This window comes from Mustela erminea, chromosome 4 (assembly GCF_009829155.1).
Source record: "Mustela erminea isolate mMusErm1 chromosome 4, mMusErm1.Pri, whole genome shotgun sequence".
Taxonomy (NCBI): domain Eukaryota; kingdom Metazoa; phylum Chordata; class Mammalia; order Carnivora; family Mustelidae; genus Mustela; species Mustela erminea.
The window spans coordinates 98,903,934-98,927,493 of record NC_045617.1 but is presented as its reverse complement, the minus strand read 5'-3'; the positions used below and the strand labels follow the sequence as shown (position 1 = coordinate 98,927,493).

The window sequence follows — 23,560 nt, the reverse complement described above, 5'->3', positions numbered from 1 at the left end:
CTGCTCCTGATCTGCCATTTCGGCTTCATACTTGGGACTGCTCAGTGAGGGTTAGTGGAGGAAGTTTGAAGGAAACTTCTTGAGAAGAGGAAATGTGCTCCATGTCAACCAGGAGCCAGGTGTCCAAGAAGAAAAAGAAATACATAAAGGTCCCCTGGAGCACTTAAACTATTTTGGCATATAAAAATTTACATTTCAGGAGCACCTGGGTGGCTCAGTGGGTTAAGCCTCTGCCTTCGACCAGGTCATGATCTCAGGGTCCTGGGATCGAGCCCCTCATTGGGATCTCTGCTCGGGGGGAGCCTGCTTCCCCCCCTCCCACCCCTCTCTGCCTGCCTTTCTGCCTACTTGTGACCTCTCTGTCAAATAAATAAATAAAACCTAAAAAAAAAAAAAAAGGCAATGTTTCACAAGTGACACACAAGTCACACTGTGTCAGAAGCATGCAGAGGGAGAATGAGCATGGACCCCCTCCCCTCCCCTTTAAAAAAATGTACATTTCAGGTCACTTTTCTTTTCTTTTTTTTTTTTTTTAAGATTTTATTTATTCATTTGACACAGAGAGATCACAAGTAGGCAGAGAGGCAGGCAGAGAGAGAGAGGAGGAAGCAGGCTCCCCGCGGAGCAGAGAACCCGATGCGGGACTCGATCCCAGGACCCTGAGATCATGACCTGAGCTGAAGGCAGCGGCTTAACCCACTGAGCCACCCAGGCGCCCTCAGGTCACTTTTCAAAAAAATAGGGCAGTCATGTGAGGATAAGCCGGTTTGTGCTAAAATCTCAACCACCACAAAATCTTGCAAAGATGTTTAAAAATATTTCTTGACCAGAGCTCTGATGACTAAAAATGGGAGTGACGTCGTCCTGCCCTAAGTCTAGGTATACAAATCCTTGCTTTGTAATGAATCTTGTGCTTTTGTACTCACATCCCTGACAAGCCCAAGACCACTGCTGATTTTCCCAGTTACTGTGTGAGGAGCTCTCTGGCTCCTCCCAGCTGTGAGCAGCTTGGGATAGAGCCCTGGTTCTCAGCAGGGGGTGATTTTGTTTGGGTTGTCATGATGGAAGAGGGGCACTGTGCTTCTGGGATCTCATGGGTAGAGGCCAGGAACGCTGCTAAGTAAATATCCTCCAGTGCACAAGCCTGCCTCCGATAACAAAGAATTATCCAGCCCCAAATGTCAACAGTCCAGAGAAGCTTTAGAATAGAGCAATGGCTGTCAGATTTCTTTGGCTGTTTCCTGACAAAATATTTCACTTTACAACAATTGAGAGCCCCCAGTCACACGGGGACACTCACATGCAGCATCAGTGTAACTAAAATTAAAGCTTTACCCCACAAATACTTACCCTTAATGCATGGGATACACTCCGATGTCTACTATGAAGTTGCAGGTGAAATCTTAGCAGAATCCATTGTGTTGATTTCACAATCTGTTAATGGGTCACAGCCTATAGTTGGCAAAACACTGGTATAGAGAAGCTCTAAAACTTTGGGGTCAAATAAAAGCAAGTTTAAATGACAGACTCACCACTTAATTTAGGCTAGTCACTTAACCTTCATAGGTATCAAAATCCCCAAATGTAAACAGAGGATGATAACAGAATCTAGGACCACCTGGGTGGTTCAGTTGTTAAGCACCCGACTTTGGCTCAGGTCATGATCTCAGGGTCCTGGGATCAAGCTCCACGTCTGGCTCTCTCTTCAGTGGGGAGTTTGCTTGTCCCTCTCCCTCTCTCCTACCTCTCCCCTACTTGTTCTGTCACTCTCTCTCCCTCAAAATACAAATGAATAAAAAAAAATCTTAAAAAAAACTAGAATCTCCCTCAAACGACTTTTATGGAGATGAAATGAAGATAAAAGTGAGAAAATGCCCTTTATGTGCGAGACACTAAACATATGTTAGTTCCTTTACATATACTCTAAAGGTAAGACACTAACATCCTCTTTTTTCTAGATTATAAAATCAAATTTGCCCAGCAGTGGGAAAATACAGAATTTCAACTGGGGAAAAAAAAAAAAAAGATTGAGTATGCTTTTCTGTGGAGAGAATTTAGAAGGTTTTGGCAAAAGTCAGGGGAAGACAAAAGACAAAAGCCCAGTTAATGCTTTTGAGCAAGTACAGCATGACAGCCAATGAGTGGAGACTGACTGCTCCCTTGTCCCACTCCCTGTGAGTGAGGTCCTTGGATCTCAGTGTCCCTCACAGGCTCCCAGGGTGAGCACGTGTGTGGGATTAAGGCAGCCCTAGTTACGTCCTCAGCTTGAGAAGAAATGGCAACCTGGTTTGGTGCAATTCCATGGTGATGGCCACTGATGGGAGAAAATCTGGGCAATGAAGCCCTTTGTGGGGCTCCTCCAACCCCACTGTGAAGAAGGCAGATACTTCACTCTTCTGTTTGAATGCATATCATAAAGTACAGTTTGCTTCTCTGGTTTCATTCGTTCAGCGGTTATCCATCCATCCATCCATCCATCCATTCATCTTTAGGGAAATCAGGAGATGGCATCATGGTGGGGAAGCCCTTCACTATGTCTACGGATGAGGCAGAATGGAGACCATTGGGTGGCTCCCGGCTACAGCTGGAGTAGAGGTAGGTTCTAAGTGAGGTCATCTTAAGTTGGATATAAAAGTGACTGCTTCAAAGTACTTTTCTCTCATAAACTAAGAGACTTCCATCCTAGATGGCAAGTAAATAGTTTTAACCTTCAACAAAAATATCAGCATATTAAGAAGAAAATGGACCGATTTGATGGAATAAAAATTTAAGTCATCTTGCCCATGAAAGAGCACATAAGCAAAATTTAAAGAAAACCAAAGACACAGCAACTCATCAAATGTGTGGATCTCATGTGGATTTGTATTTCAACAAACTATAAATACGTCTGACACATACAAACATCAGAAACTTGGTATTTGCTTGCATATTAGATGGTGTTAAAGAATTATTGTTGATTTCTAGGTATAATTTTAGGTGTCTCATTGTGGTTATTTTCAAAACAGTTCTTATGTTTGCAACATATACATAGCAGTAAGGATAAACTGGAGAGCAGGGAAAGGGACCCCTACATATATAGAAATGTCTCTCAAAACCTTCCTTAATTGCCATGAACACCATGAGACTTGCTACTGGCCCCAAGTTTGGCTGCCCGTCATCTGAAAGGCCAATACTCAGGAGACAGGTTTTGAATGGAGGGGGGATATGAGCTGTCATCAGAAGGCTAGCCACCTGGCCAGCCACCAACTCAGAGGTTTTTAAAGGGCTTTTTAAAGGAGGGTAGAGCAGTTAATCAGTAAAGGGAGTGAGGAGGCCTGCAACATTCCTTGATTGCATGCAGCCTCCGTGATACAAGTGTTATCTCTGTGCTCAGGGTTGTGCTAGAGGATCTGGTTGGGAGAGGGTTGGGTTCCTGTCTTGTGTGGTCCAACAGTAACTGTTCTTTCTGCAAATGAGGGCAACGTCTACAGATACACAAAGGAAGGTTACTAAAATCATTTGTGTATCCTAAAAAAGAGAAGAGCATTTGGCTAAAAAAAAAATTGCTAGGTTGATCAGAAAGCTGAGGCTGCTTCAAACAGACTTACTGGCCTCTCTGCATCCCGGGAAAGTTCTGGTCACTGCCTCCTCAAGGCCAGTGGTCTGTCTTCTAAGGATCCAGGGACTTACGTCAGCAAGTCAGGAGCGTTAGCTGGACGCAGGTTAGCCCTTCAGACCAGCAGGAATGCTTGTTACGCACTTCCTTCAGAACTTTTTGGAATGGCACCTGGTTGGCAGCCTTGTTGAAGTCTCTTCCAACAACTTCTCAAAGTCTCCATGATTTTATAAATGAATTGACACAAAATTATAAGGGACTGCTTATGTACCTGGTTGGGTCCTTGAGCGGGTACCCATGGATACATACTGGATGGATTCATGACACGGTGGCTAGAAAGTGAGAGTGATTGCTCGGAAAACCAAGGCTCCTGGGGACCTAAATGCCATTCTGCTAAAATGTTACCAGGTGATTCTAGTTTTTTCCCCCTGGCATCTCAAATATGTTTTCCATCTGAGATGGGTACAACCCCGAAAGCATTTTATTCTGCTCCTTATCTTTTTTCAAGAGACAGAACTCTGATGTTCCAGCAAGTTCCAATGGTGGACATCAGTGAAATGAAATCGGTGCAGACCAGAGCCGTTTTCAACTACTTGGTCTCTAGATATGACCTCTGTGGGAGAGACCTAAACGAGAGAGCCCTGTGTGGTACATTTTCTGTGCTTTCATCAACAATTAACAGGAGCAATCTAGTTCCTTCCCTGAGTGAGCAGGTCTGTACTCACAGGTTTCATGGCCAATAGCAGTGTATGTCTTAGTGTTATTATAGAGGTCCAGCACAGCCGAGACGTATGAGGGTGAGAAATAGTAAACATGGAGTGGATTCTAGTGAGTATGATTATATAAGGGGGTACAATCTACGGATATAGTACACTGACAGATTTTCCCAAAATGGATGAACTACGAAGCCAGGAGGATAGTGGAAACATGACTCCAGGGACTCAGGCCTTGAGGAGCTGGGTACACCCAATAGCTAGAGCCAAACGCAAAACTTTGAGTGTCTAGAGAAGAAGGCTCGGGAAAAGACAAGGAAAGCTAGGGCCTGACTGGCATTCCTTAGGCATTGACCTTCACTTCTTGTGAGCTAACAGTAATGCAGCACCCTGACTCTCAAGGCATTTTATAAAAACTGACGGTGAGGAAGAATTGTACCAGTTGTACCCAAATCTTGGTTTTCCAACAAGACTTCCACTAACCAGGACCTGATCTAGAATTCTCTCTTCAGCAGACCTCCATGGTCATAGTCAACAGCTTGGGCTGTTGAAGGCTCTGAGAGCCACACAGGAAGTTGGAATAGATCTTGCAGAGCACCATGCAGGGGCTTTGATCCAAGAGCAGCACAATGACAGCAGTGGGTCGGTCAGAAGAGACTCTGGCAACATGGTAGGGAGACATGAGGCCAGTAGCCCTTCAGGAGAATATGGTAGTGTTTCAGAGATGGATGAATGAGATGTATCTGGACAGAGATGGGGGCAGTGGGCGGAGAGGAACAGACAGATGGAGGGATGTCAAGGAAAAATAGTTGACATACTTGAAGACATGGTTCTCAGACTTGAGAGGAAAGTCATGCAAACTAAGGAAATAAGGTTCCATCGCTCTACATAGTATGTGTGTTATGTTTTTCCTGGGAGGTAAGAAGAGAATATTTCAGGATCAAAGTACCTGAAATTGGACTAAATAAAAACCATGGGCCAAAAAAAAAAAAAAAAATGATTGCAGAAGATATGGGGGTCCATCCATAGAATGAAAGGGTTAACACAGACACAGCCATCTTTATAAGGCATTAGATCATTCTGTCAATCACTGAACCAATGTTAAGTCATTGCTTGTGTGTTGGCCCTATTCAAGGAGGAAAGAATTCATAGAAATCAAGAAATGCTCTTTCTCCTGACCCTTGTGGTGCTGAGTTTGGGCCACATGCACATGATGAAGACCTGAACAGTCTTCCCATTTGAGCACAGCTCTACTTTGAAATCACAGAGCCCTATGATAAGATAAATGAAAATGGTTTATTACCATATAGCATTTGAAGTTTTATTATTTTCTTTGCCTGATAATTATCCATAGTTCCTTATGTGTACATAGTCTGAAAGGGTGTTTGTCAAAGTTTCCTGAAGTTGGAGGTGCCATGGGGTTTTCTCTTTATGTTATCATTTGCATATTATTGGAAGACTTTAATACATTTCATGAACTCCAACATTTTATTTGGAAAAATTACATATGTCAGAATAGTTGAAAGAGATGTACAGTGGACATGTGTTTTAGGGTATAGCATTTTACAGTAATGGTTTTTCATCTGTTTGGTCCTGGCATCCAGTTCATGGAAACCTCACAGTCAGTTTCTTCCAAAACTGGCAGAGAGAGTCTGATCAGTCTGAAATTGTTTGTTTAATCTTTTAATTGCCAACCTTGAAAAGGAACATATTAACCAGTTGTTTCATAAGAGGATGACTTGTCATTCCCTTCTAATCTAACATGGGAGCCAAGACCCTGAGCATTGTGGGAGTGACTTCTCCCTCACTGAACTCTACCCTCATCCAAGAGGAGGCGTTACCTACTGTCAAAGAGCTTATAAGCGCATGAGGGGTTGGCATGGAGCTGCTGCGCCTCCTGGGAGAGACACTTCAGTAAGGTAAGTACTGCTTTCCTACATCTTCAGATGTTGCCTCACACCCTCATCTCTAGATTACCAGAAAACCACTTTAAAATGTGTCTTTAGCACAAGGAAAAGTCTGTTTTATACTCAACATTGTGCCTTCTTGGTGCGTTTAGGGGATAGTTCAAGAGTTGTTTATTCAATGGTTGTTGGATACATCTTTACAAAATGTAAAAATGAATTCAGAGATTTGAAAACTAGGGCATGAGAATTTCGATAGAAAGATATTCCTGAGATAAGGGGAAAAAAGAACGAAACCATTTCGGCAATCCGAGAATATGACCAGTGCAAGCGAGACTAGAGGTGTTTGTGGCAGCCTTACTTTCTCTGTAAGAATAACCCCCCACCCCCGCCGCTTATGTGTGGCTTTGCTTACTGTGCTTATCAGTTACCCATGGTAACTAACCACAGCCTGAAAATATTAAGTGGAAAATTCCAGAAAGAAAAACATTCATAAATTACAAATGCCCATCAGTTTTATTACAGCATATCATTATACTTGTTCTATTTTATTAGTAGTCACTGTTATTAACCTCCTACCGTGCCTAATTTAGGAATTAAACCTCATCAGAGGTATGTATAGGCAAAAACGTAGTATATGTAGGGTTTGGTACTTTCCGGGTTTCAGGCAACCTCTGGGGGTCTTGGGACATAGCCACACAGATAAGGAGAACTACTGTAGTCAACACAGAACAGTTGTGAATTATGATACTGTAATGTTATCTAGCCTATGAAAATTACGATTTGTCATAGTAGAAAAAAAATTAGTCTGAATGTCAGCAGCACTAGATTCCAAGTCTTGGCTCTGACTAGCTAGCTGGTGAGACCCATTGTCTCTTTAGGGTTCAACCAACTCATGGCAACCTAGAGCAGGGCTGGAGCAAGGTTTCCCAACCTTGGGACTATTGACACTTTAGGCTGGCTTGTTTGCTGCTGTGGGGAGCTGTCCCACTAATTGTCCTTCTATTGTTGTTTAGTTAAAAAAAATGTGTATTATAGACATGTACATTTAGTTTGTTTTAAAGAATGTACTTGACAATAACCTTAACATACATATTTTCTCAAATTTGGAAACTTTGCACCTTTAAAATATCTACAGTGATAGTTCATTTATAAGTTTTATAAGAAATGGTCACTTCATGAATATTGTTGACACAGTTTAGATTCTCATAGTGTCTTTGCATTTCACTCAGTACTTGTAGAAAGAGTACAGTGCAGGGGTGAGGTTCCAACCTAGTGGAGTGACGGACAGCCCGAGGAGAAGAGTAAGTCCCAGTGGATAACAGGAGCATGCCTGTATTTTCCCAAATGGCCATGAGCTCTATCCTGGAAAGACTGCATAGATACAGCAGCTAACCACAGTCAGCCGTAAGATATCTCCAACTAAATATCCAACCACTGTGTCTGCTAGGATAACATGGTGGATGAAAACTAGGCAGATAAAATGCAGAATGACTAGTAGTAGATAAAAAGCATTCAGAGGCACATCAAGCATGGCCTCATGCCACATCAGAAACATCTCTGTTCTCTACCCAACTGATGCTGTAACACCCTCCCTTCTGGTTTTGACAATAAGCCATGCTTCCAGACATTGCCAGATGGCCTTCAGGGTGCAGGCGAGCCAAATCACCCCCATTGAAGAACCACTGGCTTACGGGACCTCTCAAACTCCCAAATGCAAGAAGTCCTGATGGGAAGACCAGGTGGTCAGCAGAGCGTATCTTTCATTTTTAAAAGGCACAGAAATTCACCTAGCTAGAATGCACAAGTCACTGGAGTCAGACCAGAAGGGTCCACCAAGTCCTGCTGGAAGTGTTAATATCCATGGGGGAAGAAGGGTTTTGTACAGGCAGGGACGAGAGGTTCAGTGACGTCGCTGTGACAATCCAGAAATCCCCGGCAGAAGATGCTGAGATGTCAAGGAGGAAAAACACTCTGTGAGGTGCTAACGAGAGCAAGGTTGACAAGGAGGTGGCGTGATCCCAATATGAAGGGAGGCAGAGGAGTGGGGGTGGAAGAGGCACGGGTTTGAGGATATTATGCTGCCCCGGGGCGGGGGGCAGGATCCTGCCTGGACAGAAGGCACAGCATGCTCAGCTTACAGCCTGGCAGCCTTGGCCTTGCTGTGACTTGCTTGGCCATGATTTGGGGGTAGGAACCGATGACACTGGAGTCACCACTGGGTGCTCTGTGAGCTGCCTGTTGTCTACAAAACTTTCCCGGCAGGAACCAGATCAGGCTCCTACCTTGTTGCTGCGCAGCCATGGTTTCTTAGTGCGGGAGTGTGCCTGATGATGATGCTAGTCGAGCAGTTGGAAGGAGACTTTTTGAGAGCGGGGAGTACAGGACACATCAGCCAGAACCAAAATGTCGGAGAAGGTTCAGTTAAATGTCAGTTACCAGGTAAGGAACAGGATGTCGGAGAGAAGAGATCGTTTTTGGCAAGTGTCGACAGTGAGACTCTGCTCTTGTGCAGTGACCAGCAATTACACTCACGGGGCTGGGACCCGCACAGGGGAACCTGGAGACTGGAAAAACTCCAGAGTTCCTGGAATCAGGCAGCCAGTGGCAAGGGGGGATGGGCCAGAGGTGAGAGACACTGCTGGGTACATGCGGCAGGTGGGCCGAACCAGAAATCTGCTGACATCTTGAGACTACGAAAGGCTGTGTTTAATGATGCGCCAGACCTCTCTGAATCTTCGTTAGAGGTCCTACAATACAGGTTAGCACACAGTCCATACCTCTGGTCTTTCCACACAAGCCAGATAAATGACTGTATGACTCTGAAACAACGTCTGGAAATATGTAACATCTGATTCCTACTGGAGCTCCATGGGTCAAGAGCTAGGTAGACGCACACATGGTGGTGGGTAAATAGGCAGAGATGAGACAGATGGACAGATAGACAAAGAAAGATGTGTGCTATCCAATGAGCCCAGAGACCCACCTCTGTCCAGGAACAGGGAGCGGGAGGGAACTTGCATTTTCTGATCCTTATTATGAGTTTTAGGTACATGAACTCACTTAACAGCTTTTTAGGTACATGATCTCACTCAACAGCCTTCAAGAGTAAACGTAACCGTCTCTAGAAGAGAAAATGATGGGTGGGGATTTAACAACTGAGTTTATGTACCAGAAGACAGGAGCTGGCATTTGTCTCCAAGGTCCCTTCTCTTTCTCTGATCCTCACACTGTGATTAGGACCACATCCAGAGACATAACTCTTTTCATATACTACTGGAATTATCGTAGGATATTCTCCATTCGAGGAATATAAGCCTACTTTAAAAAAGAAGATTTTATTTATTAATTCAACGGAGATCACAGTAGACAGAGAGACAGGCAGAGAAAGAGAGAGAGAGAGAGAGAGAGAGAGAGAGAGAGAAGCCTGACGCAGGGCTTGATCCCAGAACCCTGGGATCATGACCTGAGCTGAAGGCAGAGGCTTTAACCCACTGAGCCACCCAGGGGCCCCTCAGCCTACTTTTTTATTAAGGTAAAATATACTTATGTAGTGCTCCTTGTACTCCTGGTTCTTCAGGGTGTCAAAGTAAAGCAAGGTGTGTTTTATCAATATTCTTTTCAAGCCCCTATAAATCAGCTAACAAAAAAGGAGCTTGCGAATTCCATGTTTCCCCCTCTGCCTCCTTCACCGGGTAGTTGGATAATGGGCTCTGAATGGGAACAAATCAACAAGGATCTCCAGGAGAAGCATGGAAGCTGTCAAAGAGTTCCATGGTTTTAGAAGCCCAGGACCTGAAGTCAGATGAGTTCCAACTAAGCCAATGCTCGTACAGCCTATGAGTTGAAGAAAGCTGCTTTGTCTCTTTGTACTTCAATTTGCTCATCTTTAAAATAGGATGTTTGAAGCTGTTTCCCCGGGGTTGTCCTGGGCCGGGGGGTGGTCACACTCACCAGATACCGAGGGCCCATCAGGAACATCCGCGTGTGTCTCTATGGCCAATCATCGAGTCTCTCCAGATCTCCTTTTCTGCTGATCAGGCAAAGTTCTGTGACAACCTTTGCCCCACTTTTGATCAGGCCTCTGGAGACCTCCCATTCAAGAGGGGAACCAAATTGCTTATCTGGGGAGCCTTCTGATAAAATATTATATAAGGTAAACATTGTTTTCTTTTGTATCCTGACCCTTAGTCAGTGGGTAAGGTGGTGTGAGGCCATTTATCACAACTCTGTGACCAGTGGTTCAAAACACACTCGGTACAAGCCTCATTCTCCTTTGCATCCCGCTGAGTCATAGCAGCCCCATTCTTCATGATAAGAAAGTACAATAAACAAATCTCCAATTACAAGACAGATGACTTGGTAAGTATGTTTCCAAACAGTTCTTTACTTACTTTTTTTTTTTTTTTAAGATATTTTGTTTATTTATTTGAGGAAGTTGGGGGCAGAGGGCAGAGAGGGAGGGAGAAGCAGATTTCCCATGTTGGAGGACCCTGGGATCACGACCTGAGCAGAAGACAGACGCTTAAGTGACTGAGCCACCCAGGCACCCCAACAGTTCTTTGCTTCCTAAAGGTTGGAATTACTGAGTGCTACATGAAAAATATGGACATTGAAAGCACTCTGATACCTAAAATTCAAGTCACACACACTTTTTCTGAGATGTATCCATTTAAGGTAGTTTTTTGGAGTAGTATTGTGGGGGCCTGGAGCTGATGGCCAAGAAGGAATTCTTCAGAACTTTTTGGTGCAAAAAAGGTGGTTTTATTAAAGAACAGGGGCAGGACCCATGGATAAGTATGCTGCCCAGGATTGAGTGGAGCAACTGATTATATACTTTGGGGTTGGGGTAAGTAAAGATAAGGGAAGTTCCAAAAGGATCCTCCTGTGCTAAAGAAGACACTTGCTATTGTAAAGCTAAGGTGGTTTTCCCCTGTAGTAAAGCCATTATCCTTAAGCCAGCTGGGAGTTTCCTGGAAGAATGTTACATTCTGACCATCTCAAGTATTTGTCAGTGGGCTGCAGGTTATAAGGACATTTAATATTATCTACATTTCCTTCTGCCTTTGTTTCCTACCTCACATTGGGTAAAGAGAAGTATCTTTTTGTCCCAAACTCCGCATCAAAATTTTACAAGAGAATCTTAATATTTTGTAAACAGAGCCTAGGATTTGCACAGAATATGCACCTGTTCCTTTTTAAGACCTGGCTTTAGGACTCCTGATTTTAATGAGTCCTGTGTGTTTCCATTCACATCCATGATAGAACATCCATTGTTTGAGCCACTGGGTTTCATTGTCTGGTTCCCTGCTATGTTCACTTCTCATAGGCTGAGATGGACCAAGGACTTTCAAACTTCACTGATGAGGCAGAACCAAAGTATCCCTTACCATTATACAGATCAAAAGAGTGTGCACTCATGTACATGCTCATACCCACAATAAACACATACTTGAAGCTAAAATGTTTCTGTTTCTACATAAAATACACTCAGATATTTTCTATTTTCTACTTCACCATAGAAATTGGTGGACTTCACAATCCACTAAAGGTTGTATATTTTAAACACCAATATAGAAAATAAAATCTTTGGTTTTGAATGGAAGTGGGTTTGAATCCCAATACTACCACCTATTTGGGGCAGGTTACTCTAGAAACCTCAGTATCATCAACTTTAAAAAGACAGTAATAGCAGAACCACCTCAGGCAATTTTTGGAGAATGAAATAAAGACAAATAGCTAAGAATACCCCTTGTATGACAGGCACTTAAGAAATGTGAGTTCTGGTCCATTTACTGTAAGATTAATGCAGTAACATCCCTTTTTCCAGATTATGAAGTGCCACCAAGTAAAGTTAGAATGTAGAATTCCAAACAAAGGAAGGGAATTAGCTTCCTGTGTCTATGAAAAGAACTAAGGTCTTTTGAGCTAGAGTTGAGCCTCAGTCCTTTAAACAAAAGCAGCATAAGAGCCACGGAGTGGAGGACTGACTCTGCCTCTCCTTCCCCTTCTTGTTAGGGAAGTCCTCTGGTTTCAGTGTCCCTCACAGGCTCCCAGCTCTGTCCTCTCTTTTCAGTCCTAGGTGTGGATTTTCATGTCCATCACTAACTAGGGAATAACTATAGACTCTTTTCACCTTTGAGCCTTGTTCTAATTAACTGATATGGGCATGATAACAACCAGTTTCATGGGGCTGTTATGAAAATTAAAGATATAATGTATCCAAAGGCACTAGCCTTGGGTCATGATCATTAGGAGATTTTCAATAAATACCAATTCTCTAATCCTTTCCCCTTTTTCCAATGCCCATACTTATATCCTTATGGTACACTCTCCCTATTAGCCTGCTAAGACAACCCAATTTTACCCAGTGGAGGTATGAGCATGGTTTGGAACAATTTCCCAGGGTTGGCTACTGATAGATGAGAACTTGGGCCATGAAAAACATTCTAAGGACTCTTCCAACTCGAAGGCAGATACTCCTTCCACATTGTTGGTGCTGTTCGTCCATACACCAGAAAGTACATTTTTGCTTCTGTGGTATTGTCCATTTGCTAATCCGTTAATTTGTTTGTTTTTTCATTCATGTTTAGAGAACTTTGGAGTCCACCATGGCAGGGAAGCCCAAACTTCACTACTTCAATGGACGAGGCCGAATGGAGTCCATCCGGTGGCTCTTGGCCGCAGCAGGAGTAGAGGTTAGATCTGAGTCTTGTCATCTTAAGTTGGATCTAAAATTGACTCTATCAAAGTACTTTTCTTGCATAAGTTAAGAGAATTTTCTTACTAAATGACCTGTGAAGATATATATTAAAAAAAGTAGAAATAGGCTAGCAGTTTTGCATTAAAAAATTTGTCAGCTAAGTCTCCGACTCTTGATATCAGCTCAGGTCACGATCTCAGGGTTGTGAGACTGAGTCCCACACTGGGCTCTGCACTGGGCATGGAGCCTGCTTAGGATTCTCTCTTCCTCTGCTTCAGCTGCTCCCCCACCCCCATGCTCCTGCTCTCTCTCTAAAAAAAAAAAAGAAAGAAAAAATTGTCAACCACTGAGTTGAACAGATTTGGGGCACCTAGATGGCTCAGTCAGTTAAGGGTCTGCCTTTGGCTCAGGTCATGATCTCAGGTCCTGGAATGGAGCCCTGCATGGGGCTCCCTGCTCAGCGGGGAGTCTGCTTCTCCCTATCCCTCTGCCCCTCCCCTTGCTCATGCTTTCTCTCTCTCTCAAATAAGTAAATGTAATCTTTAATAGAGATATGAACAGATTTGACCTAATATATTATTAAAATTTCTTCTCATAAAGGATATAAACAATTAAGATAACCTAAGGAAACTAAACACAGTGTGTAGGCCTTATTTGGATTTGCATTTAAGTGAACTACAAAATACCGTTTATGACTTGTGTGCAACAACTAGAAACATGAGCCTTGATCTTAGATGATTTTAAGGAAGAATTGTTGCTATTATAGTATAATAACAACATATAATATATACTATATATTATAGATGTGCTAATTCACTGTTTCTGCTTTCCAGTTTGAAGAGAAATTTATTGAAACTCCAGAAGACTGGGATAAGTTAAGGAGTGGTAAGACCAAGTATCTAATTCTTGGGATGAGGGTATCAGGTAGAAGTCATAAGCTGAGTGTGTTGGGAGTTGTGGATGGTGGAAGGGAGGAAAAGTGGCCCCCATGTAAAAGGTGGGGCTCCTTGGGCCAGTCTTTCATCTCACTCAGGGCTAGGAAGGGCTTGAACTCTGAGCATTTGCTAAATGAATCATGCCCCTTGCCCTGCGAATGGCCTCTGCTCTCTCCAGCTTTTCTGCCTCCCAAGTGAGTTGGGTCAGTTCAGTATTCCACACAATGTGCCCATCCAAGGACCCTCGAACACATGCAGTAGAGTGAAAAAGTATAAATAGGCTAGCAGTTGCTTTGAGTTCTTTTCTCTGGTGGGGTTGACAAGGTCCTACCAGCAATATTATAGTCTCAGAGAATGAGAGGGCATGGCATTGACAGTAGGAAAAGGGAGATGAAGAACAAGGTCCAACACTACAAGCATCAGTGGACTCAGGAAAGCCAGGCACACACTGACCAGTGGGAGAGTTGAAAGAACACCTAAAACATTCTACATAGAAATCTCTTTTAGAATTGGCCTTAATGGCATGAGTTCTAAGAGAGTTCTCATTTGAAAGATAGGCGGTGGCGTCCCTGTTGTAGCTTCTCTCAAAATTTCACTCAGTTTCACTCAGTTTTCACTCTGCTTCTTCTTTTCTTCTTTCAAAAGATGGACATCTGATGTTCCAGCAAGTGCCAATGGTGGAAATGGATGGAATGAAGATGGTGCAGACCAGGGCCATTCTCAACTACATTGCCACCAAATACAACCTCTATGGGAAAGACATAAAGGAGAAAGCCCTGTACGTATTTTTTCTGTTCTTTCATGAACAGTTAATGTGAAAATTTGGGTTCTTTCTTGGGTAAGCAGGACCATGTTGGGGAGATTATGGCCAGGAGGAGCACAGGACTTGGTGGTATAGATTGAGGTCTGACGCCACCGAGATCTGTGAGAATAAGGGATCCTACTTGCAGTGGATTCACCAAGTAGGGTTACAGAAAAGGAAGCAGTCCATGAATAGAGAACATATGGGGACAGAGTTTCCCTAATCTGATGAACTATGAGACCAGAAAGATGGTGGACTCATCACCAGGTATCAGGCCTTTTGGAGCTGGATACCAGCCAACAAGTAGAGACAAAGGACAAGGTGTCTGAGTATCTAGCAGATAAGGCAGGGAACAGAAGGATCCTAAAGGTTCATAAATTACAAGAATGCTGAGCAAGAATTTCACTTACCAGCTACTTGATAAGCGTGAATGGAGCCTAGTCCTTAAGCTACTAGAGTTATCTTGAGCAGCCAGATTTTAGCCAATACAACCATATCTGTGGGTTCACTTCTCTGTTGTGATGGGACCACATGATTGAAATTTAAAACCCAGAATGCTCTGTTACCAGTTACTCAAAAAGTTAAACATAGATTGACCATATGCCAGCAACTCCATTGATAGGTATACAAAGAAGATAATTGAAAATCCATCTACCCTGGAACTTGTGCACAAATGTTTGCAGCAGTGTTGTTCTTACTGTTCAAACAGTGAAACATTGCAAATGTGCATCAGCTGACTAGTGGTTGGAAGATTGGCCTATCCATCAATGGAATATTATTTGGCCATGAAAAGGAACGAAGTATTGATGCATGGTACTTACTACATGGATGAACCTTATAAACATCATGTTACATACATCAGACACAAAGGCACCTATGGTATGACTCTATTTGTATGAAATATCCACAACACTCAAATCCATAGAAACAAAGTAGTTTAGTGGTTGCCAGGGGCTAGAGGAGGGAAGAAATTGGAATGGCTACCAAAGCATATAGCATTTCTTTTGGGAATATGAAAATATTCTGTAATTAGAGTGGTGATAGTACAGAATTGTGTATCTTCACTATAAAAATCACAAACTTGTACACTTGAGAAGTGTATACATTATGGTATGTGAATTAAGCATTAATAAAGATTTAATTTTAAGAAAAAACTCTTAATAGGAAGCCCAGTTGGGAACAATAAAACCAAATCTCCTAGAATATGTACTGGTTGGAATGTCCAAAGAATTTCACCTTTTTAGGGGCTGAGTTGAGAAATGCAAACAAGGTCAGAGTTGGGCAACTGTATGTGGACAGGGTTATGGGAATTAATTGGAAAACCTGCTGATATTGGGCACATAAATGGGCTTGGGTGGGGTACTAGGATGAGACAGGAAAGGGAGGTGACTGAGACGTCTGTGCCAGGGACCTTATTAAGAGATCACTTAAGTGGCATGTCTTAGGCGCACGAGTCACATTACCTTTGTGCCCAGAACAAATCACAGCAGATATGGCAAGCCCCAGGTATGGTCCCAGTGGGTCTGTGCGAGATTGCACCAGTTTCTCTGGGCTCTGGACAAGTCACCAAAGCTCTCTGTCCCCCTCTTTGGTCATATATAATGAAAATTTTAGCCATGTATCTACGTCAGTGGTTTATTCTAGAATGAGATCTTCAAATCAAGTAAAAATCCAAGCTGAATGGGTGGGGTATGAAAATGCATCCAGTGGGAACTGAACTCCTGATGCCTACTCTTGTGTGTTTTTCAACTGTAAAATCAAGACAGAAGACGTTCGACAACTTGGTCACTTTGTCTTTCAGGATAGATATGTACACAGAAGGTATAGCCGATTTGAGTGAAATGATCATTGTTTTGCCTCTATGCCCACCTGATCAAAAGGAGGCCAAGATTGCCCTGATCAAAGAGAGAACAACAGATCGTTATCTCCCTGTGTTTGAAAAAGTAAGTGGACTGTTGAGCACTTTGGGACACTGGACTTAGAGGACAAGGAAAGCTAGGACCTGACTGGCATTCCTTAGGCATTGACCTTTGCTTCCAGAGAGCAAATAGTAATGCAGCACCCTGACTCTCAAGGCATTTTATAAAAACCGACGGTGAGGAAGAATTGTGCTAGTTGTACCCAAATTTCAGTTTTCCAGCAAGACTTCCACTAACCAGGACCTGATCTAGAATTCTCTCTTCAGCAGACCTCCATGGTCATAGCCAGAGCTCGGGCTGTCGAGGGCTCTGAGAGCCACACTGGACATTAAAATAGGTCTTGCAGAGCACCATGCAGGGGCTTTGATCCAAGAGCAACACAATGACAGCAGTGGGTCAGAAGAGACTCTGGCAACATGGTAGGGAGACATGAGGCCAGTAGTCCTTCAGGAGAATATGGTAGTGTTTCAGAGAGATGAATGAGATGTATCTGGACAGAGATGGGGGCGGTGGGCGGAGAGGAACAGACAGATGGAGGGATGTCAAGGAAAAATAGTTGACATACTTGAAGACATGGTTCTCAGACTTGAGAGGAAAGTCGTGCAAACTAAGGAAATAAGGTTCCATCGCTCTACATAGTATGTGTGTTATGTTTTTCTTGGGAGATAAAAGGAGAATATTTCAGGATCAAAGTACCTGAAATTGGACTAAATAAAAACCATGGGCCAAAAAAAAAAAAAAAAAAAAAACAGATTGCAGGAGATACGGGGGTCCATCCATAGAATGAAAGGATTAACACAGACACAGCCATCTTTATAAGGCATTAGATCATTCTGTCAATCACTGAACCAATGTTAAGTCATTGCTTGTGTGTTGGCCCTATTCAAGGAGGAAAGAATTCATAGAAATCAAGAAATACTCTCTCTCCTGATCCTTGTGGTGCTGAGTTTGAGGCACATGCACATGACGAAGACCTGAACAGTCTTCCCATTTGAGCACAGCTCTACTTTGAAATCACAGAGCCCTATGATAAGATAAATGAAAATGGTCTATTACTATATAGCATTTGAAGTTTTATTATTTTCTTTGCCTGATAATTATCCATAGTTCCTTATGTGTACATAGTCTGAAAGGGTATTTGTCAAAATTTCTTGAAGTTGGAGGTTTTCTCTTCATGTTATCATTTGCATATTATTGGAAGACTTTAATAAATTTCATGAATTTCCCCAACATTTTATTCAGAAAAGTTTCATACATTGGAATAGTTGAAAGAGACATACAGTGGACACATGTTTTACGGAGACATTAGCCAGGGCTTCAGCTGAAGGAAAGAACAGCCCAGACCCAGTGTCCCACTGAGTCAGGGGCAATTTGGAGGGTCTGAAGCCCCCACCCCATCAGTGAGGCAGGAGAGGTGGGGAGGTAGGGTTGGAGAGTAGGGGGGAGCAGAGGGGCCCAACCTGACTGAGCCTGAGCTCATGGTGTGATTCTTCAAATCCTCCAGGTGTTAAAGAGCCATGGACAAGACTACCTTGTTGGCAACAGGCTGAGCAAGGCTGACATTCACCTGGTTGAACTTCTCTACTATGTGGAAGAGATTGACCCCAGCCTTCTAGCCAACTTCCCTCTATTGAAGGTGATCTCTCTCACAGCTATCAGGAGGGAAGGCTCACACCTCCCACCTCAGGATCTGACATCCGGACTCAAGCCCCATAATTGCCTCTTCTCAATTCCACTATGCCCTCCAGAGTTAGCTCCTAGGGGCTGATTGAGGCACAGAATCTTGTCAAGCCAAGGCCATTTGAGGTGGATGCTTCCCCAAGAGTAGATTGTCTTCACCAGGAGAAGGACCCAGAGCTCAGCATCTATCTTACCATCCTCATTCCATTATGGTTTCTGTCCTTGTTTTCTCTGGGGTTTCCCTTATCCATGTGTATCCTCTTTCCTTCGTGTGTCTGCCGGAGGAGCTCTTCTTCCTTCTGCTTCCTTCCTTCCACTCCTGCTCCTAATGGCAGACATCATGTTTCTCTGGGCAGAGTCTCCCTCTCTCCCTGTGCCTCTCTCAGTGGGCTGACTGGTTCTGAACGATCTTGTGGTTTACCTTTCTACATTTCCTGTCTTCCATTCTGGGGCAGTTTTCCTATATATTTTATTGTCTGTCAGGAGACTTTATGTGTGTCGTTCCCTGACAGATACATTCCTCGTCTGGCTGTTGCACTAGAGTGATGTATCCACAGGATTTATGTGTAAGGAGGGAGACAGGGAAGCCCGAAACTGAAACGAGTCTGAAAGAAAGATGCCTTTGGGGCAAATGTCATTGAGCTGTCTTTTCTTCCTCTAACCTTCATGTCTCTCTGGGTGTGGTTCCCAGCCTCACACTGGTACTGATGGAGGAGACTCAGCTGGTCCTTGCAGGAGGGTCTCTGTTCCCTGGCTTGTGCTAATGATGGGATTGGGCTTTGGCTCCATTCTGAAGCTGTGCCCTTGTGCACTGCAGGCCCTGAAAACCAGAGTCAGCAACCTCCCCACAGTGAAGAAGTTTCTGCAGCCTGGCAGCCAGAGGAAACCTCCCATCAATGAGAAGAGTTTAGAACAAGCCAAGAAGATTTTCAGGATGAAATGAAGCAGGAATGGATGCCCAGCCCACGCAAGACACACCTGCTGAGGTTTTCTAGCCCTGAAGTGCGTTACCTCCATGTAATTCCTGGCTATTGTGAGGTTAGGTTACCGATTGCAAAAGCTTAGTGGTAATTTCATTAGAAATTATGCAGATTTAGTTGCAAAACAATTTGTTTTGATCAAATATCAAATCATGATCACCTCCTAGGATGTCTCTTGGCCATAAAAATAAATAAAGGGAGAAAAATTTCATGGATTCTTTCTTGGATCTATTAAAAAAAATAGTCATTTTGTCTATCATGTACCTGTCAAAAAGAGTGAAGTAGAAATTTTCATAGGACATTTTTCTACACAAAAATAGTCTCTTTCTTTTGTATTTTGCTATATTTCTGATCTGCAACCTAAAAGGTTTCTTTCTTTCTCATCTTAACTTGACTATAACTGCAAAGACCCTATTTCCAGGTAAAGTCACATTCACAGGTACCCAAGGTTAAGACTTCAACCTATCCTTTCTGGGGTACACAATTTACTCTGTAACTTCACACTAGGGCACGAGAGCAAACTGAGCATAAACCTAATCAGGACATCTTGGCTTGAATCTGTGAATCTTCATGGTCTGTCATGAGGCGGCATTTTGGATTTTGTTCCAAGGAAAATAGGGTGTCACTGAAGTGCAGCCATATAGCCCGCTTTCCCAGCCTGATGTACATATAATAAAATCACATCTTTTAAGTATTCATCTTTTTTTTTTAAGGGTTTTACTTATTTATTTGACAGAGATCACAAGTGTGCAGAGAGGTAGGCAGAGAGAGAGAGAGGAAGGGAAGCAGACTCCCCACCGAGCAGAGAGCCCGATGAGGGGCTCAATCCCAGAACCCTGGGATCATTACCCGAGCTGAAGACAGAGGCTTTAACCCACTGAGCCACCCAGGCGCCCCTTACTTAAATATTCATCTTAAGTCTTTCAAACATCCATCTTGGAAGAGCAAGAACGTTCTTCCCCCCAGCAGTCTCTTTTGCAACAGTAAATCCAACAACCGAGGTGCTTACTCCATTCAAAGTGTCAAATAGACTTGACACTGAGCAAAAGTCCCAGAAGCCTCCTGCTGCTGTATCTGTTCTTTGCTGCCCCTTTTGCCACATGGAGTTCCTGTGTCCCATAGAATGCCTGATCTGAGATGGTTTGGTTGAAACCCTGATTACCATCCGTCCACCCAAGAGAGGGCAGCAGCCTCCTCTTGCTCTGTAGCTCAGAGAGAAGGAGGTGGAGGCCTCCCTGCTGTCACTCAGGCCTGGGACCCCAAACTGTACATGAAGAGATACAGTCCTCTCCCCCCTGGCATGTTGCTCTGCAGGAGAGACTAGGATGATGAGTGATGTCTAGCCTCAGTGATCTACTGAGCCTGTCATTTGGGATCCCCCAAGAAAGGTAGGATCTAGGGGGCTGAGCCCAGGGCCCTAGCCCTGACTGCCCATTTTCATAGTGTGAACTTCCCCACAGTTGCATAGGGTGGGGCAGACACATATACAGGGCACATGGCTTGTGTTTTTTATGCCTAGTCGGTGTTCGGTCAGTTCAGTCCAAGCAAGATGTGCCAAGTTGTCCTCCCAAAAGGCTCCCATTTCCCTTTGCCTTTACCTATTAGCTCTCCTGCTTTGGACTCCTCAAGGTGTTTATAAGGAGGAGGGACCTTTGTTATCTACCCTTCCAACAATATATTCTTATACCTTTGCTCCAGAACAGAGGTCCTCAACCTCATCACATCTAGCTTTCCATAATTTATAACATATTTGTAATCCCTTTTAATCTTAAAAAAAAAACCTATGTATTTATTTGAGAGAGAGAGAACAAGCAGGGGAAGGAGCAGAGGGAGAGGGAGAAGCAGACTCCCTGTGGAGCAGCAAGCCCAATGTGGGCCTTGATCCCAGGACTCTGGGATCATGACCTGAGCCAACTGAACCACCCAGGCACTTCTTTTTTAATTATGTTGAAGTGGACTCCCAAGATCTACCTCATCATGGCTGGTGTTCTGAGTACCTGAAGAATAAGATACCACCTCATCTCAAAAAGGGGGGCTGAGGAGAGGTTAGTGAAATGCCGATTAATAAAGCTGGAGTCATGTTAAGATACCTGAGGAATGGTGATGCACTTGGGGCTAGCCACGATGAAAGGCTCTGCCTCCCCTATTCTCAGTAGGACAGGGCAGAAAGCAGTAGAGGGACCTAGGAATGTGGTAAGTGTCATGGGTGCAGGAAAGGGCCACCATAACAGAGCAGATGGCACTCGCTGCCAACCCAAACTGCCCAGAGCACAGAGACAATTAGTAAAAATCACAAACGACTGGAAACTATCACAATGATTTCTGACTGGCTTGCACTACAGAATGTTTATGCCATATGCAGTTTAGTTAGAAAATACAAATATTATTAATTTTCAGTATATATCCTGACATCATAATTTATATTTACTATATAAATGCCAAGTATTTTGAATATCACTCCTGGATCATCTGTGACATAAAAGGATAAAGATGTTTGTTACAAAATAATTTACATCTGGTATTTGACCCTTAAACCACCCACCATTTCCATGGAGAGATCATACAGATATAATTGAAATGAAAATAGATATTAATTTCCCTGACTGTATTGGGGGAATTGGGTCAAGATTTAAGCTATTATACATGGTAACTTGCCAATTTTCCAAAATCTGCTTAAATAACGAGTATGTATTAGAAACATTTTGCCAACCAGATCTGGTTGGATGAGGCATCCATGAGTCAGCACAAATTTTATCTGTGTTATCTTTGATCTACTTTGCCTCCTCCCTTTCTCTCTAAAATCTTTGCTTACCTCTTCTCTGCACTTACCAGCTATGTTTGAAAATATTTGTCCTTTGGAACTTTGAACAGAATTGTGACATTCTAAGTCAACAGGCCACCTAAGGATACCTAATAGAAAAAAAGTATTTATACTCTAACCTCAGAAATTAATGAAACCTTCTTAAGGATTATGGTTCTAATATTTATACAGTTTTTAAAATTTTTTATTTTTTAAAATTAACATATAATGTATTATTTGCTTCAGGGGTACAGGTCTGTGAATCCTCAGTCTTACACAATTTACAGCACATACCTCTCTTTACCACAGCACATAGCCTCTCCAAAGTCCATAACCCAGCCACATAACCCTCCTCTCCCAACTGCCAGCAACCCTCAGTTTGTTTTGTGAGAGTCTCTTTTGTAAGAGTCTCTTATGGTTTGTCTCCCTCCCCAGTCCAATCTTCTTTCATTTTTTCCCTCACTACCCTCCATGAACCCCCACCCTGCCCTCAAAATCCTCATATCAGAGAGATAATATGATAATTGTCTTTCTCTGATTGACTTCTTTCGCTTAGCATAATACCCTCTAGTTCCATCCATGTCGTTGCAAATGGAAAAATTTCTTTTTTTGGTGACTGCATAGTATTCCATTATATATACACACCACATCTTCTTTATCCATTCATCTGTTGATGGACATCTAGGTTCTTTCCATAGTTTGGCTATTGTGGACATTGCTGCTATAAACATTTGGGTGCATGTGCCCCTTCAGATCACTACATTAGTATCTTTATGGTAAATACCAAGTAGTGTGATTGCTGGGTTGTAGGGTAGATCTATTTTCAACTTTTTGATGAATCTCCAAACTGTTTTCCAGAGTGGCTGCGCCAGCTTGCATTCCCACCAACAGGGTAGGAGTATTCCCCTTCCTCGCATCCTCACCAACATCTGTTGTTTCCTGATGTGTTAATTTTAGCCATTCTGACTGGTGTGAGGTGGTATCTCACTGTGGTTTTGATTTGTATTTCTCTGATGCCGACTGATATTGAGCACTTTTTCATGTCTCTGTTGGCTGTTTGGAAGTCTTCTTTGCAGAAATGTCTGTTCATGTCCACTGCCCATTTCTTAATTGGATTGTTTGTTCTTTGGGTGTTGAGTTTGATAAGTTCTTTATACATTTTGGATACTAGCCCTTTTTAAAAAAATATTTATTTATTTGACAGACAGAGCTCACAAGGAGGCAGAGAGGCAGGCAGAGAGAGAGAGGAGGAAGCAGTCTCCCCACTGAGCAGAGAGCCCGATGCGGGGCTTGATCCCAGGACCCCGGGATCATGACCTGAGCTGAAGGCAGAAGCTTTAACCCGCTGAGCCACCCAGGTGCCCCAAGGATACTAGCCCTTTATCTGAAATGTCATTTTTGAATATCTCCTCCCATTCTGTCAGTTGTCTTTTGGTTTTGTTGACTGTTTCCTTTGCTGTGCAAAAGCTTTTGATCTTGATGAAGTCCCAATAATTCATTTTTGCCCTTGCGCCCCTTGCTTTTCATGA

The 23,560-nt window shown here is 43.1% G+C and overlaps 1 protein-coding gene across 1 annotated transcript; it reads left to right on the top strand.

Annotated features, from left to right (window-relative positions):
- Positions 1-6,122: 6,122 nt before the first annotated feature.
- Positions 6,123-19,446, top strand: LOC116588755 (glutathione S-transferase A2). Its single transcript, XM_032340256.1, has 7 exons — positions 6,123-6,227; positions 12,806-12,910; positions 13,749-13,800; positions 14,496-14,628; positions 16,454-16,595; positions 18,076-18,207; positions 19,069-19,446. Exons 2-7 carry the CDS (start codon positions 12,824-12,826, stop codon positions 19,192-19,194), a joined length of 672 nt encoding a protein of 223 aa, XP_032196147.1. The 5' UTR covers positions 6,123-6,227; positions 12,806-12,823; the 3' UTR covers positions 19,195-19,446.
- The last annotated feature ends 4,114 nt before the right edge of the window (positions 19,447-23,560 follow it).